The sequence below is a fragment of the Vigna angularis genome, chromosome 8 (genome assembly GCF_016808095.1).
Source record: "Vigna angularis cultivar LongXiaoDou No.4 chromosome 8, ASM1680809v1, whole genome shotgun sequence".
In the NCBI taxonomy this organism is placed as follows: Eukaryota; Viridiplantae; Streptophyta; class Magnoliopsida; order Fabales; family Fabaceae; genus Vigna; species Vigna angularis.
In genome coordinates, this window is record NC_068977.1 from 11,595,067 (window position 1) to 11,611,373 (window position 16,307).

Sequence of the window (16,307 nt, forward strand, 5' to 3'; positions counted from 1 at the left end):
TTCAAAATCTCATCACCTAAAAAACAATACAAAACAAAAATAATCAACCATTAACTTCCACACTAGATTTATGTAACATAACCAATCATAGTAATAACTTATGCCAAATCATCACTTATAGCTCAAAACTTTCAATATACCAATTTCCAACTTTGTACTCTAACCTATAATGCACTACTCTTGGTTTTAGATCAGATTTTCCCCAAATTAAACTTCAACACCAAAACAACCTTAGGAAACTAGATTATTCAAATAACCTCCATCTCACATATTTGTCCCTTGAAATCTCTATTTTCAACCACAACACGCATGTCTTAGACCATTTATACCTCTTAAAGATAACATCCAATTTTAATTATCAAATATCATATACTATCAACCATCACAACAACAACCATCTCAAATTGAAATGTTCTCACGAAAAAAATTAAAATCATAAACCTTCTGAACACTCTTACTTGTCACTTTTAGCCCCATCAAAACCACCATTAAACATACCTCACTAGTCTCAAAATAATCCATTAATGTTTTAAAAGAACTCATCACTCATAAACTATTAATTACAAGATTCCAGAAAACTTTTCATACCTACTATAACCAATGATTCTCCTTATAGATCCTTAATTAAGACTTCCATGACCTTGTAAAACTCTAAGAATCGTTCTTTTTCCGTAACAACTTTCCATTATATTTTCTCAACACAGTTTCTACTCCTAGAAATCGTACGCCTCCAAAAGCCACTTATGTCTACCAAAAATTATACTAGATTGCTCCACCTTACCCTATATTTATATTCTCTGTAAAATTTATAATTACTTTGATGATTACACGGAGTCCAAAACACTATTATTAAACAATTCATACTTATGTTTTCTTTTCTATACCCAGAACTTGTCCAAAAATAATACTTATATTGAGTATGCTTTATAACATCCATAGAAACCCTTCCACACTTAAGATCATGCATCATTTCCTTCACTCGTCCTTGATGAACTTATCTGATTCTCGGTAATATTGCAGATACTTTAGTGTTTCTCCGTATGGATTCAACGAAAACAGTAGTAAAAAATTTGCTTGAGATGATAACCAGTATATATGCAGTTCAACGGAAACTAGAGTGAAAGAAATAAGTGGAATACGAAAATGAGTATAACAAAAGTATTTTGTTTTTTAATAATAAAAAAAAGTGAAAAAGAGAGAAGCTACCTCCGTCCATATGTTTCATTATCCACACAAATACTAGTAGAAAAAGAATGGAAGGTATAATGTAAAGGCAACCACTTAATTTTAAATTATGTATTTATCATTTTAAAAATGATAACTTTTTAATTTTCTTTATTTTTTCTTCCAACTAACAAATATATTTTCAATCTATGTCACTTATTTTTATTTTTCATTTCTTTTCTCTAACTTTCTTTAATTCTTTTTTTTACAACCATGATCTTCTTCAACACAATAATATTATATAGGTTAAAATCTTATTTTGGTCCTTTAATTCTTGTAAAAGAATTCGATTAAATCTCTAATTTTTATTGGACTCAATTTAGTTTTTTAATTCATAAAAATATTCAATTAGATCTTTCAGTTAGATTAATATTAAATTTTTATTAGAATTTATATATCAAATAACTTCACTTAAAAAGTCTAAATTTTAAAATTTATATTATTTTTTAGGTAGAATAATATTATGTATAAATTCTAACGAAGAATACCTAATTAGGTTAGAAGACTAAAATTGAATCAAATAAAAATTAAAGATCTAATTGAATTTTTTTTATAAGAATTAGAAGACCATTTTAGTCTAATACTTAAGTGTTTTTCTTATTTTTTAAATTAGAACACTTTTAACCATTTTTCTAAACTTTTTATTTATTTTCATTTATATATTTTTCTTAAATTAATTTTAAAAAATAACTAATAATTGAAAAATATATTTTATCACATTATAAAACATTTATTATAAATTTAAAGTATATTTTATACACTAAAAATATTATTTATAATGAATTTTGAATATAATATAATCTATATTAAAAATATTTATTTATAATTAATTTTAGTCCTTAAAGTTTTAAAAAATGGTTTTCCCTAAAAGTAAAATTGTAGAAAGTATGTTTTTTATAAAGTTTAAAGTTTAATTATTTAGGATTTTTTAAATTTAGTGTTATGATTTTTTTTTAGTTTTAAGAGAAAAAACCTTTTTTAAAATTTAAGAAACCAAAAGTAAAATTATTCTAAATTTCCGTAAATAAAAAAAAATTAAAAACATTTCAAAAATATAATTCTATTCTCCATGAAACTAACAAATAAATTAATACACGTAATAAGAAAGAAAAAAATATAAATTAAATAAAATGGGACAGAAATAAAGGCTTCAACTTGGTAAATTGTTATGGGCCGGGCACAGATGTAATCTTACAGTGGTCCATGTCCAATTTGAGCCTCTTGTATAAAGCCCTAAGGAGATCCACGAAGTAGAACCCTAGTTTCCTCTTTCACCGCAGTTTCTGAAGCCTCCAACCAGGAAGATAGGTAATTCTCGTGCTTTTCAAATTCGTTTCAGTCATCTCTCAGCACAAGTCTCTTACTTCTTTATTAGCATATTATTGTGTAAACTAGGAACAATTTTGAATCGTGTTTCTTTTAGGACAGGAAGATGGCTCCCAAACCACCCAGTACGGGTTTGTTTGTTGGGTTGAACAAGGGTCACATCCTTACCAAGAAGGAGTTGCCCCCACGGCCCTCCGATCGCAAAGGGGTAAGATTAATTTAATTTGAGTTCATTTAAATTTGTATGCTTTTTAGACATTTTAGAGTCATGTTTTGTATATTTTGGATTGTGTGTGGTGTTGTTGGAATCAGAGTATTAATTAATCAAGGATGATGAATGGAGGAAGTTTGTAAGTGCCCTTTTTTGTTAGAGTAATAAAGAAGCTACTTGTGTTTGACAATCTTTAGTTCCTTCTATTATATAAAGATGGAGATTTGTCGACTCAAGGGATTGTATTTATTTACAAAAGTTGAGGTATCATAATGATATTTAAGATCTGTTGATGAGTATAGTAGGGGTTATGTAATGGGTGTAAATGATATGCATGCTTTGTTGGATTTCCCGAGCTTGGATGGATTGTTGTGTGTAAAGAGTGCGAGTGACTTTACAGAATTTTTCGTTGTTTTCATGCCTTGAAACATTCAGGGTTTGTTAAATTTTTTAAAACCTGGTAAAATAGGTAAAATGTCTTTATGTAGTATTTATTCAATTTTTTAAAAAAAAAAAATTAACTCAACTCTTTATATATATATTGGTATTGACTTTTTTTTTTCTTTCAGTTGTTATCTTCATTGTTTTGTTTGTTTGTGGGCGGCACTCAAATTTTAAACTCAAATTTGTTATCATGGTTGTAGAAGTAATACATTTTGTGCTGCAATTTATGTATGGTTGTAAAAGTTATACTTTCTATGCTGCAATTTATAGACATAATAATGTAAGCTAAAGGTTCAACTGTCGTAAGTATTTTCTGGTTAATCGTCTCTGTTGAAATGTCTTGAATTTTCATGTTCGTTAAATGAAATAAAAGAGAATAAAAGCTGGGTGAGTAATCCTTTGTTCATCATTGCATTGTTCTTAACATACTTATTTTATGTTTTCCTAACAATATTCTACATAACAGAAAACCAGCAAAAGGGTGCACTTTGTGAGGAACCTCATCAGAGAGGTTGCTGGTTTTGCACCTTATGAAAAGCGTATAACTGAGTTACTCAAAGTGGGAAAAGATAAGAGGGCACTCAAGGTTGCTAAGAGAAAGCTTGGAACCCATAAACGTGCTAAGAAGAAGAGAGAAGAGATGTCGAATGTTCTCAGGAAGATGAGGTTGTTCTATGTTCTTTTTTCAACATTGTATATAATACCCTAATACCCTATATATTTTATTAATGTGATTTATATTCTTGTATGTTGATTATTTTCTGGTGGTTTCTATAACTAATGTTCTTATCATTTGGTGTAGGGCTGGTGGAGCTGGAGACAAGAAGAAATAGGTCTTATTTGTTCTTTACAAGTTTGGCTAGATGCATTTATGTTTTTGGTGAACGAGATGTCTTATTTTTGTTGAGATTCAGTTGAATTAGTTCAAGATTTTGCTTTGAGAAATATGTTTTATTTAATCGAGACAGGATTTATTGAAAAGAGTACAATTGGCTTCTTTTATTGTTTTACTACAAATGCAAGAGATAATATCCTTTTACTTTCTAGTGAACTTAGTATTTACTTGGTGGTATTACTATACTCAAAATGTGGCTGGTGCAACTTGCAGTGACGTCATTATTTTTTTAGTTTTAAAAGAGAAATTTTGGAGTTATTACTGGTTTGTCTCGAGAAAATGATAGTAGAGAAGAAGAATGAGAAGTGAAATTGGAGTAATATGTTTTCTCTGTGTATCAAGATAGTTTCAATATTTAGCATATTTTTGTTTGAAGCAACACTGCAACGTTGCAGTGTTCTGATGTGACATTTGGAGTTATTTATAAGTTTGGGGTTCTTTAAAGTGTTTCTATTGAATATAGAAGTTAGAGTTATTAAATGTGACTTTGTGGTGTTGTGGCTCCGTATGGAGTATACAAGGTTTTTAATTGTGTAATTTCATTAGAAATGTTTTGTACTTTAGACGATGAAATATGGAAGATAAGACAAGGGTTAATAGTTGTCTCTAATTGAAACTGAGGAATACGATTATTGTTTTTTATCGGTTGGGCAAGATAAGACAGAAAATAAACTTGGCGAGGGTTCAAGAATATTCTAAATAGCAAATCCGAGTAAATTAATATAATACACATGAAAGGAAAGTATCAAGTTTTATCTAATAGAACAGAATTAAAGGTTTTTTAAAATGTGGTTTTAAAGTCATTCAAAATTATTGTAATTCAAAAGGTGGTATGATCCTAACAAAGTTAAGTTCTTGGCTTCTTTGAAATATTTATCAATTTTTAGTTTATATGTATTATTAAATTTTGTTCAAGTTAGTTTTTATCACATAAGAGTATTATTGAGCAATAAATTAGTACTTTCAACATTTTGCCTAAAATAATTAGTACTGGAAATTCGAGCAACTTATTAGACAAAGTCCTATAAAACATAACTATGATTTGTTTGAAAAACAATTATTTAATGCATAATAAATCATGAAAGGTGAGAGTGTAGTTGTAGTTTACCTTTGATTAAGCAAAAAGCCTCTAACGTAATAAAGTACATAAAGTGAATTAATATAGTAAAAAAAAAACTCAAAAGGTCATTTTATATTGTAGGAATGTCTATTTCTTCCATTTTGTTTGTTAGCAAAGGATAAATGACATAAAACACTCCCTTGAACAAAGAGCTAAAGATGTTATTCTTTTTCAAAATCCCTTAAATCTTTTAATTTTGGAAAAACTATTTATTTCATATAGCATTGTAGTTTAAGATAAATAAAAGAAATGAACATTATATAAATATTTTCAATTATTGGTGCATGAAATGCTTTAAACAGATTCAGAAGCTTTCCAACACAAAACAAAAAAAAAACATTCAAAGCTACTTAACGATAAAAAATGGTTCTACAACAATTACTTTTTATCTTTTTATGAGTCTCTTAACCTCTACTAAAAGAGAGAGGAATTTAAGGAGAATAAATCTTTCTTCTATAAATTTGTTTAGTCGTCTTAAATATAACTCATGTCTCTTTCTTGTGTTTTGTAGGGTTGAGTGTCACCTTCCCTTTTGAGGTTGCGACCTTCTAAAATAATGACAGGCTTATGAGAAGCCTAGCTAAAGGGAGTGTTCTCACGACACATAGTTTTTTTGAAAAGACCTTTTAGAAGTGAAAAATGAGAACATCTTAAATGTGGATAAGAGAGCATCTTGGAGTGGGGAACACCATGCACATTTGGAGAAGAGAAAATGCATATTTTTCATGATTTTGTAATGAATGGAGTGTTGAAATAGATGAGCACCAAGGTTTTTAATTATGATAACAAAACAATAACTCTATTATGATAATTTCTCAAATAAATTGAATCCAATTAATCTTTACAACTCAAATATTCAAATTTAATTGTCTACAAATATATAAATATGTATAACTTCCTTAAAGTAAATAACAACATAGAGTTTATAAAATCCATACTTAAATTTTACCCTATCTCCCTCACGCCTACCCAACATCGGGTATATGTGCATCTGCTCCCGTATAACATAAATGTTATACGATCATTGCCACACCCACTCAAACAAGTATGAGTGATTTTAAGATCCGAGAAAATATATATGCATCAGCTCCAATATAACACAAACGTTATACAATCAACGCCACACCCACACAAACAAGTATGAGTAATGTAAGATCCGAGAAAATATGGGTATTAGAAATAAGTTAGTCTTGAGATTTTGGTGTTTTTGTTTGGTAATTAATATCCTTGTGTGTATAAATTTATTAAGACATAATTTATTTTCTTTGATTATATTTATATGTCTACTGAGTGGTAAAAATGTTTTTTACATTTTATTAAATTAGGTGTAGAAATTAAAATATGAGAGTGTAGAAAGGAAAACATGTAAATTAAATAATATGAAAATTTAGTAAAAGCATATTATATACTTTTTTTAGAAGATTTTGTTGTTATTTTAAAAAAAAAGTTGAAAGAAAATATGGGGTATAATCTTGATAGGTTTTGAGATTAAAACATATATTATTAGAAAAATCATTATTAGATATTTTAAAAGATATATTGAGATATTGTTAATTAAAAGATATCTTGATATATTGTTAATTAAAAGACATCTTAAGATATTGTTAATTAAAAGATATATTGAGATATTGTTAATTAAAATATATTTTGAGATATTATTATATATTATCAGTATATAATAATAATAAAATATAATGCATTACTTATGGACTTATCATAATTAATTAGAATAAAATTATTAAGATAAAATATATTATTTAAGAATTTATCAGAATTAGTTAAGATAAAGATAAATTTATTTTATCTAATTTATATATTTTATATTAATTGGTTGTTATTTCTTCTTATGGGCTTTTATTATAAATAGAACCCTAGGTATATTTTACATATAACTGTAACTATATTAGATACCTTCTATAGAAACTCTATCCATTAGGAAAATAAGACAGAAACTTTGAAAGTGAGAGGAAAGGAGAAAGAGTAAACGGGAGAGTGGAACTACATTGGAGAATATCTTTATGCATAGAGAAAACCTTAGGATTGGCCAAGGCATGAGAAAACTTACTTTGTTTGTTTTTTTTTTGTATGATGAATATATGGTTTGCTTTTGATTATCTGGAAAGGTAATGTTGTTTTGACGCATGTGGATGTATGAGAATATGTTCTTCATGGTAATAAGGTTATATCATGTTTGTGTTGAGTTTTCCCTATGAATGTATGTATGGTTTTGTTGGGTTACCCCATAATAGGGTTTGATGCTAAAGGGGAACAAAGTTATGATAATTGAGGGTTTTATCATGCAAATATATGTTATAAATATGGTATGATAATCATATGCAGAATATTGGGTTTGTTTGGGTTATAATATGCATAATGATGGGTTTTGAATGATTCAAGTGATGTAATGTATGTATTAGAGTCTGTTCATATAGGTATGTGAGGTTTGAATGCGTGCATGATGTTTTGGGGAAGTTTCCATTACGATTTAAGGTTATTGCATGTGTGTTTGTAGACTTGAATTCATTGCATGATGTGTTTTGATTCGGTAATAGTCGATTATCTTTAGTTATAATCGATTATTTGCACATTGGTTGTGAGTTGTGTTTCGGAAATAATTGATTATCTATGATTATAATCGATTATCCCTTTATGCGTGAAGAATTCTGGTGATTTGTTGTGTAGAACTAATGAGATAATCGATTATCTTAAGTTATAATCGATTATCACAGGGTAGTTTGTGTACATGTGTATGTTTTTGGAATACTCAATTATCATTTATGATAATCGATCATCCCAGAGTATTTTTACTAGAAACAATATGTTTTGATGAAGAATGAACGTTGACCAAGCTTAAAGAGCTGTGGAATGGGATAATTATATGAGAACGAGATTAATGGTTGTGTTTAGGATCAATTTTGATGTGTCATTGAGGTTGGAGCATGATTGAGTATTAGGGTGTACCTGAGTGTGTGGTTGATGAGCATAAGAGTAGAGGATAAATCTACTTGCTGTACCTAGTAAATCCTGGATCTATCTACAGATAGGTGCTCCCTTTAGCATTGGTTGTTGAAAAGGGAGAGATATTCTCTTTGGTAATTAGTTTTAGAAAAGAGAATGATGTTTGAGTATTAAACCTTCCTTGTGTGGGGTGATAATGTCTTCTTTGTCCTTGTGTGGCAGGATTACATGTTTCATAGCTAGATTGCGGGACTACTCGAGCATATATGTAAGGGAGGCTATAAATGATCTGTAGGGGAGATTACAGATGTCTTGAGGCTACAAGTGAGTTGTAGGAGCTGCTACAGTCTGTGAGGTAGGGTACAAGATGCCCACTATAGCGTTTATGATACGATGATGCTCATTGTGTTGTTCATGACTGGATAATCATGATGGTAGTGTATCTATGATGATGATCATGATATTGAAGATGCTTCAGGTTATGCTATGTTGATAGTGGTGTTACTATAATGATTATAGTAAGTAGTTAGGATAGATGCTATTGAGTGGATAGACCAATAGTCTGTGTGAGATGTTAGGGATGACATCAACGGTTAGAGATCAAGGATCGAGGATCGAAGTTCAGGGATCGATGATCAAGTAATTCACTATGATTGAATTATTTATTTTAGAGGATTATGAACCCCATTGTTATTACTACTATATATGGAGTGTTTGATTATTATTGATATAATCAGTATGCTACTATCTTATTATTATGACTATTTTACCGGTAGCTTACCCCATACTTGTTTGTGTTTGTGAATGATATTATCGGCGATGATCGTATAATTTGTTATAGAGAGCAAATGATATTACAAATGTTCTAGAGGAATGATAAGTTCGTGAGATGATGGAGGAAGGACTTGAGTTTCTTTAAAAAAGTGCTTTTGGTATAAACTTTTGAAATAATGTAATTGTAGTCGTTATATTGCCTTATAGACTTCTGATAACCCGTACATCCCCTTTATAAGGAGCCATGATCACCCTATTAGCTCTACACAATCTATCCACTAAGGCAACTCGTGCCAGTACCAACCATCTATATAAACGTATGTCTTCTTCCAAACCTTACCGCATCGTTCTTATTTAAAACAAAAAGGACAATTTGAGTGATTCTCCACCGCAGCTTCGGACTTATCTCCTCTAGTCCTCAAGCTTCTCACATCAACTCTAAACTAAGCATGAGTTGTAACCCTACGGGCGAGACATCCATCCCTTTCTACCCCCTCGCAAGAGGAAAGGGCGACACTCGAATTCCTGTCCCTTTTACCTCCCATTATGAAAAAAGAAACTCATATCTTCCATTGCCTCTTAAAGACGAAAAGATCCACCTTTCTAAAAATCACAAGAGGAAATATGACGACTACCTTTCTATCCTTTCGAAAGAGGGGTACAACCCCAAATTAACGAATTATAACCAGAAGACATACTAAAAACATAACTACCATCGCACATGGTTCCTTCAACACCATAACTCTCTCACTAAGCTAAATAATGATAATAGAAAACCATTACCACTTTTCTTGTAACCCATCCTCTTCCCCTATCTCACACAAGAGTAGAGGATCTCTTTCCACATCCCCGCACAAGCGAAAGAGAAACCATAACTTTAAGGGTATCACCGTCAATCATACTAGATCACTTCCTACTCTTGAAAAAGTCAAGAGTAGCCCTCTAAGTATCTCATAACTCATAGTTGGCTTACACAAATATGTCTATTCCCTGTCTAGACCCAAACTCATCCTAACTGAGTATACCCATTAATACTCGAAGAAAATACAAACACAACCAATCTAGACAACCTTCATTCCTTCCAATAGACCAAACAAAGAGTTCAAGAAGGAACTTACATCCAATACCACACGTGAACCATTACACCATAGCATAAAACGTTCACCACAACATAAAACAAATACTCTGAACATATTATTCACAAAAACGAGTTTCAGTTTCTCCCCTTACTTGATTTTCCAAAGAGCTGCTAAGGTTCCTTTAGCTCCTAGCAAAAACGGGATGGTCTCTCCCCTCTCCAGTGGCAGCAACAACAACCTCTTCCTTCTCCTTGGGTCTTATGGTCCACTTTTCTCACTCCCTCCGATCAAGTTATGGTGCAAGAAGCAATAACTCTCTCTCGCGAACACTCCCTCTGTTAGAAGTAAAAAACTAGGGATATGGTTGTCGCACAATCTCTTACGGCTACTCTCTATTTATCCTTTCCCTAGACTTAACCTAAATACAACCCAAACACACTCACCTTACCCTCTGTATTGGTTTGAAAATATTTTCTCATTTACTCAAGATATTCAGTGTTAAAACCCCACCCAGTATTTCCTTTCTTAACCTAACCTAACTTCCTAAAATAACCAGACATTCATTAGGTTTAATACATGTTTTTAATTGCCATAATAGTGTTCTGGGATCTTAGTAATAATGACCTAAACAAGGAAAAAGGGACACTCTTCCAATGGTAAGAACCCTGGCCAAGACCAACTGAGTTCTCAGTTTATTTCTTTGAACCTAAAACTCTACGTGCTGTAGGTAGCAAAAGCAAAGGAAATATATATGGTAACCCTCGTCTCTTTCTCGTGCTTAACGAATGAGAACTAAATTTCTCTTCCCTCATCCTTTTTAACTTTTCAACACTCAAAGTTAGCTCTCTCTTTCTCGAAACCAAACTAGACACAAGAAAAGAGAAGAGAATGAAAGTTTATTCTCTTTCCTGACCCAATACAATATTGTGTGTAGCAAAATACCGAACCTATGGTTCTCGGTTTTTGCACCAAATTAGGCAAATATGCCCTCTTTATTACCAAAATAGGCAAAATTTGACCGAAAGTGAAGTCGTGGGGGGCAAAACGACTTCAAAGGAAGAAGTCGTGCCCTCCCTGCACGACTTCACACTGTGCATAGCTACAGTGTTGAAGTCGTGCACCCCAAAAACGACTTCTGGGTCCTGTAATCGATTACATTGATTTGGTAATCGATTATAGAGTGTTGAAATCGTGACCCCTGTAGGACTGGAAATGTGTAGGCAGAAAACGTACTGGTAATCGATTACGACATTTCGGTAATCGATTACCAGGTTGGTTGTTTAACAAGAAGCACTCTGGTAATCGATTACAGGGTTTGTGTAATCGATTACCAGTGTGTTTTTGATTGGTTTATGAAAATTATTTTGCATTTTACATATGTTATGTATTTATTGTGTTATAGGAAAAGAGAAAATAAATATTAATAAGAAATATTAATAGTAATATATCAGTCATCGATTTGATTACAATTGGGTAAGATTAAGAAATAACTAATGACGAAAAGGACAATTTCCCCTATGATGACCTTCGTTGCGGCAGTAAGAGCATTTTTTTGGCTTATCTGGATTGGATTGATCCATTTCATTATGAAGCCTATTTGTAGATGGTCTTCCGGATGTCTTGCGTCGCATTTTAGGATCTGGTATGAAGTTTGGACCTGTATACACAGACCAATAATCTTGATTTTGGATTGGGTGAAATTGTACTTCGTATGCCTTGAAAATGTTATTAAGACTGTACACTGGATCGATTACTTGGGTTAGTGGGATATGCGAAAATGAACAAACAACAATGACATGATGACATGGGAGACGAGTAGCCTGGAAGTGTCCACAATCACACCACCATTCATTTAGGCTGACCTTGTAGGAAAGTGGAACAGGGCGGTAGTGGTGAGGTGTTGAAATTTCCTGAACATCAAATTAGAATTTTCACGGTTGTAGCGATGAACATGACAAAATGCGGATTGTTATTGATTTTTCCTAATGATTTCGGCGATTTGTTCAGGATATTGGTGTCTTGCTTGTAGCATACAGTTTGCCTTTAATCCGCGTTCAACAAACTATGATTGTGTCCTCTCAAATGTTGTTCTGATGAGAGCACATATTGGTAATGAACGTGCTCCCTTTAAAATGGAGTTGGTGCACTCAGCAAGATTAGTCGTCATATGTCCATATCTTCTCCCTCCATCAAAAGCCTGAGACCATTTTTATAATGGGATTTTATCTATCCATTCAACTTGTTGTGGGTATTGGTTTCTCAATGCAGCAAGTTTTGCCGTGACAGTTGGTTGCTTGACCTCGTAAGCTGTAATGATGTAATAAATAAATAAATAAATTAAAGAATAATCTTAACAAAATTATAAAAGTATAAGTGTTTGAAGAATGTTTGTAGTAGTACCTAAATTGATGAATTGTTTTTTGAGGTCGTGATTTTTGAATTTGTTGTTGAAGTTGGATGCCAGATGACGTATGCAATACACAGAGTTCAAACCATCTTGTTCCCAACCAACTTCTTCTGATCTTAAGGCGGATAGTATACCCTTTCCTCTGTCAGTGATGATGCAAATATTTTGTTGATGGCAAACATGCTCTCGAAGTAGTTGAAAGAACCATATCAAAGCCTCCTTTGTCTCACCTTCTACAATGGCAAAGGCCAATGGGAAAAGATTTCTATTGCCATCTTGACCTATGGCGGTGAGCAAAGTTCCATGATATTTACCCGTTAGAAATGTACCATCAACTTGGACAATGAGTTTACAGTATTTGAATCCTTCTATGCAAGGACTGAAAGACCAGAAAACTCTTTCCATAATATAGCAATTATTGTCGGTTTGTCCATCAATATGCACCGGAGAACCAGTGCATTGTAAAATTGCACCTGGGTTTGCTTCCTTGACGGCATGCAACCACCTCGGCATGTGGTTATAAGAGTCCTCCTAGTCTCCAAACTCCATAGCAAGAGCCTTCTGTTTAGCGATCTAAGCTTTTCTGTATGACACAAAATATCCGAATCGACCCTTAATATCTGCAATCAAACTCTTGATTGGAATGGATGGGTTTGTCCGGATTGAATTTGATATGATCGCGGCAATGTGAGTACTATCAAGATTTGTATGATCTTGAGATAGTATTGTTGAGAAACACGAATGTTGTCCGTCTATATTTTTGATTTCCCAATATTTACGGACTTTGCTATAAGCTGCCCTTAGACGCCATTGACAACCGTTGTGATATTCCAGACAACGAATAACATAAATGTTGGGTTTGGACTCAACGACAGTGTATTTGTAACCGTTGGTTATGTGATAATGTTTGATTGCAAGAATAGTTTCCTCCTTTTACTGGAACTGCATACCTTGATTCAACTCTGGAACGAGATGTGCAGATGATTGTGTGATGTGGTCGTCGTCGTTGTTGTCATCTACGAGTATGTTGTCTAATTCATCATCGCTGCTGAAGTCATCAACGTTATCCAATATTAAAGGTTGTTCATCGATCAACTGCGATGATGAAGATCCTGGTAAGTTCCCTGATGCCATATTTGAATAAATGTTGGGAAGAGTTTGTAAGATTGGAGAAGTAGGAGAGCTCTTGGACGTGCAGTTCGGATGTGAAGATGGAGTTCTTATAGAGCGTATAAGCGTTCATGAATATAGTGGGTGTTACGGTCTAAAATAGGAAGTACTAAACAATAATATAGCACTGTGACTATTTTGCAGTGTCCTCTCATATAAGCTTTTCTCCACTCGTTTTTTAAGTACTTATTGAGAAAATAATTTGTTTAATTGTTGTTAACAAATAAATAACGTAGAATTTATATTTATAATAATAATATAGTTTATAAATAATTAAAATTTAAAATACATAAATTATACAAATAGAATTTAAAAAAAAAAATCAAAAAAGGGAAGTTGTGGGGGAGGGGGCACGACTTCAATAGGTGAAGTCGTGTACCCCCTACACGACTTCACCTATTGAAGTCGTGCCCTCCCCCCCCCCCCAACTTCCCTTTTTTGATTTTTTTTTAAAAAAAAATCCTATTTATATAATTTTTACAATTTGAAATTCTTTTTCTAAATTCTAATAAAATGCTTAAATATTGGATAATATTTTTACAATTCATAAAAATTGATTACATACATTTAATAATATTCATTAGAAATTTTTAAATGGTATTTATGGATGCATCAATATTATGTGCTACGTGACAAGAGATTGTACACATGCATTGTCCACATTTGCCTCTGACCACCAATAATGCTATTCAACTTTGGTCTTCAACTTTGCTATTCAACTTTCCTATTGATGTTCCTATTCATTTGCATGCCTACATTTAGTGCATATTTTAGCTTCAATGCTACTACTATTCAATCACATGCCTCTCTTTTTTTTTGCAGGTTTGAAGATTCTTTGAAGAGCACTCATTACAACTTATATGAATTGTCATTTCCATGTCTTCATTCACGTGAGTTGAAGATTCTTAGGCATCAATGCTTCAACTTAAATTGGTGGAGGGTGCATTTCATTTCTCCCACCGTGTTTTGAGTTCCAATAGCCAAACCCCTTAACCATTGTCTTTGCTTTCATATCCCACTTGTCTACCCATTTCAATTGTGAGTTCCAATACCCAATGTACTTCTCCTTTCTCATTGCTTTAATAACCCACTTTCACCCACAAAATTTAATATGGCTTCTACCCGTCAACTTCCCGTTGATATGTCCCTTCTACATCTACAAGATAAACACATCGTGAATTCTATTTGGGAAGGCAATGAACGACTCATTTGCCCTCGAAGACATGCAATTTGGATTGCAAAGCATGTCCACGAAATTGATGAAAGAATAAAGAATATTCTATAGGCAGCAGGGTTTATCCATATTTTGCAAGCATCAAGTATGGAGATAAATCACCAGTTAGTCACTGCTTTGGTTGAGAGGTGGAGAGTCGAGACTCATACTTTCCACTTGCCTCTTGGTGAAAGTACGATTACATTGGAAGACGTTGCATTACAATTGGGGCTTCCTATTGAAGGACATGTGGTGACTGGCATCAGTAGTGGTCCACTAACAGTTTTTTGTCATCAACTACTAGGAGATGTTCCTCCTGAGAATTGTGTAAGGGGCAACAGAATCAAGTTGTCATGGTTGAATAACACTTTTCGCCAATTGCCTCATGATGCAACCGAACAGGTTATTGAACAATACGCTAGAGCGTATATGTTGATCATAATTGGCAGTGTCATGATGCCAGATACATCTGCAAGCATGGTGCATTTGATGTATCTTCCCCTATTGGCGGACCTGCAGAACGTTTCACAGTATAACTGGGGATCTGCCACGCTTTCCTGCTTGTATCGTGCCCTTGATCATGGGACTAGGGCTGACCAAGAGAATATCGGAGGGTGCATGATCTTGTTACAATGTTGGGCATGAGAAAGAATAACATGTCTTTCACCAGAATTACTTGATGTCACAGAACACGACATATCTTCTGGTGCAGTTTTTTCACTTGCAAAAAGATGGTGTCGCACAAAACAGTCAATATTCCAGGACACTACAACTGTCAAACAATTTCGTCAGAAAATAGACGACCTATCATCTAGACAGGTATTTTTCAACTGTGAACTTAATATTGTGTTATAAATTTTGTTAACATTTGATGGCTTAATTAGTAATACTTAAACCAAAAACTTCAATACTGTAGTTGGTATGGACACCGTATAGACATGGTGAAATTTCTCAACTCATTCAAGTAGAAGTGCCCCCGACATGTCGGGCAGTTGTGCCTCTTATATGTTTCTCTGTTGTAGAATACCAACAATCAAACCGTGTCATGCGACAATTTGGATTTCGACAAAATGTACCCCATCCACCGATGAATCTAGATGAGGAACATAAACAAGATATGAGAGGACGCGCTGATTGGAATTGGTATGAACACCATCACCAGTGGATTGCATTGTGGAATGACCGGCATAATCGTGTGTTCAACGGGATTCCTTTCCAGAAAAATGGTCACTTGTGAGATGAATCGGAGTATATGTAGTGGTATATAACTCATACCATCCGCTATATTGGTATAATAGAAGATTCAACCGACGAAGAGGTACTACAATATTCCCTCCATATAAATTATGAAAGTGTTAATATCTTGTGTTCTTCACATCACACATTGTGTTTGGTAGTATGACATGGATCACGACGAATAGTTCCACCCGGCATCTCAATACCATGCATCTTCTTCATATCATGATCCACAAAGGTCTGCCTCTGA

At 33.0% G+C, this 16,307-nt stretch overlaps 2 protein-coding genes and 1 pseudogene across 3 annotated transcripts; 2 read left to right on the forward strand and 1 right to left on the reverse strand.

Annotated features, from left to right (window-relative positions):
* Positions 1-2,392: 2,392 nt before the first annotated feature.
* Positions 2,393-4,251, forward strand: LOC108344755 (60S ribosomal protein L36-3). Of its 2 annotated transcripts, none has more exons than XM_017583241.2 (4): positions 2,393-2,532; positions 2,648-2,758; positions 3,672-3,871; positions 4,008-4,251. In XM_017583241.2, the coding sequence occupies exons 2-4, from the start codon at positions 2,657-2,659 to the stop codon at positions 4,036-4,038; spliced, it is 333 nt and encodes a 110-aa protein (XP_017438730.1). In that variant the 5' UTR covers positions 2,393-2,532; positions 2,648-2,656; the 3' UTR covers positions 4,039-4,251. The 2 variants fall into 2 exon arrangements, with proteins under 2 accessions (XP_017438730.1, XP_017438731.1); XM_017583242.2 differs by having other exon boundaries at positions 2,653-2,758.
* A 7,989-nt stretch (positions 4,252-12,240) lies between these two features.
* On the reverse strand, positions 12,241-13,572 carry LOC108344429 (uncharacterized; annotated as a pseudogene).
* A 1,357-nt stretch (positions 13,573-14,929) lies between these two features.
* LOC108344428 (protein MAIN-LIKE 1-like) lies at positions 14,930-15,466 on the forward strand. The gene has a single exon (XM_017582873.2). The coding sequence runs from the start codon at positions 14,930-14,932 to the stop codon at positions 15,464-15,466; it is 537 nt and encodes a 178-aa protein (XP_017438362.2).
* The last annotated feature ends 841 nt before the right edge of the window (positions 15,467-16,307 follow it).

Excerpts from the sequence above, each read along its gene's own strand:
- LOC108344428 (XM_017582873.2), top strand. The coding sequence starts at position 14,930 with ATGGAGATAAATCACCAGTTAGTCACTGCTTTGGTTGAGAGGTGGAGA.
- LOC108344755 (XM_017583241.2), top strand. The coding sequence starts at position 2,657 with ATGGCTCCCAAACCACCCAGTACGGGTTTGTTTGTTGGGTTGAACAAG. Across the intron at positions 2,759-3,671 it reads GGCCCTCCGATCGCAAAGGG|AAAACCAGCAAAAGGGTGCA; the intron begins GTAAGATTAATT and ends TCTACATAACAG. Across the intron at positions 3,872-4,007 it reads AATGTTCTCAGGAAGATGAG|GGCTGGTGGAGCTGGAGACA; the intron begins GTTGTTCTATGT and ends CATTTGGTGTAG.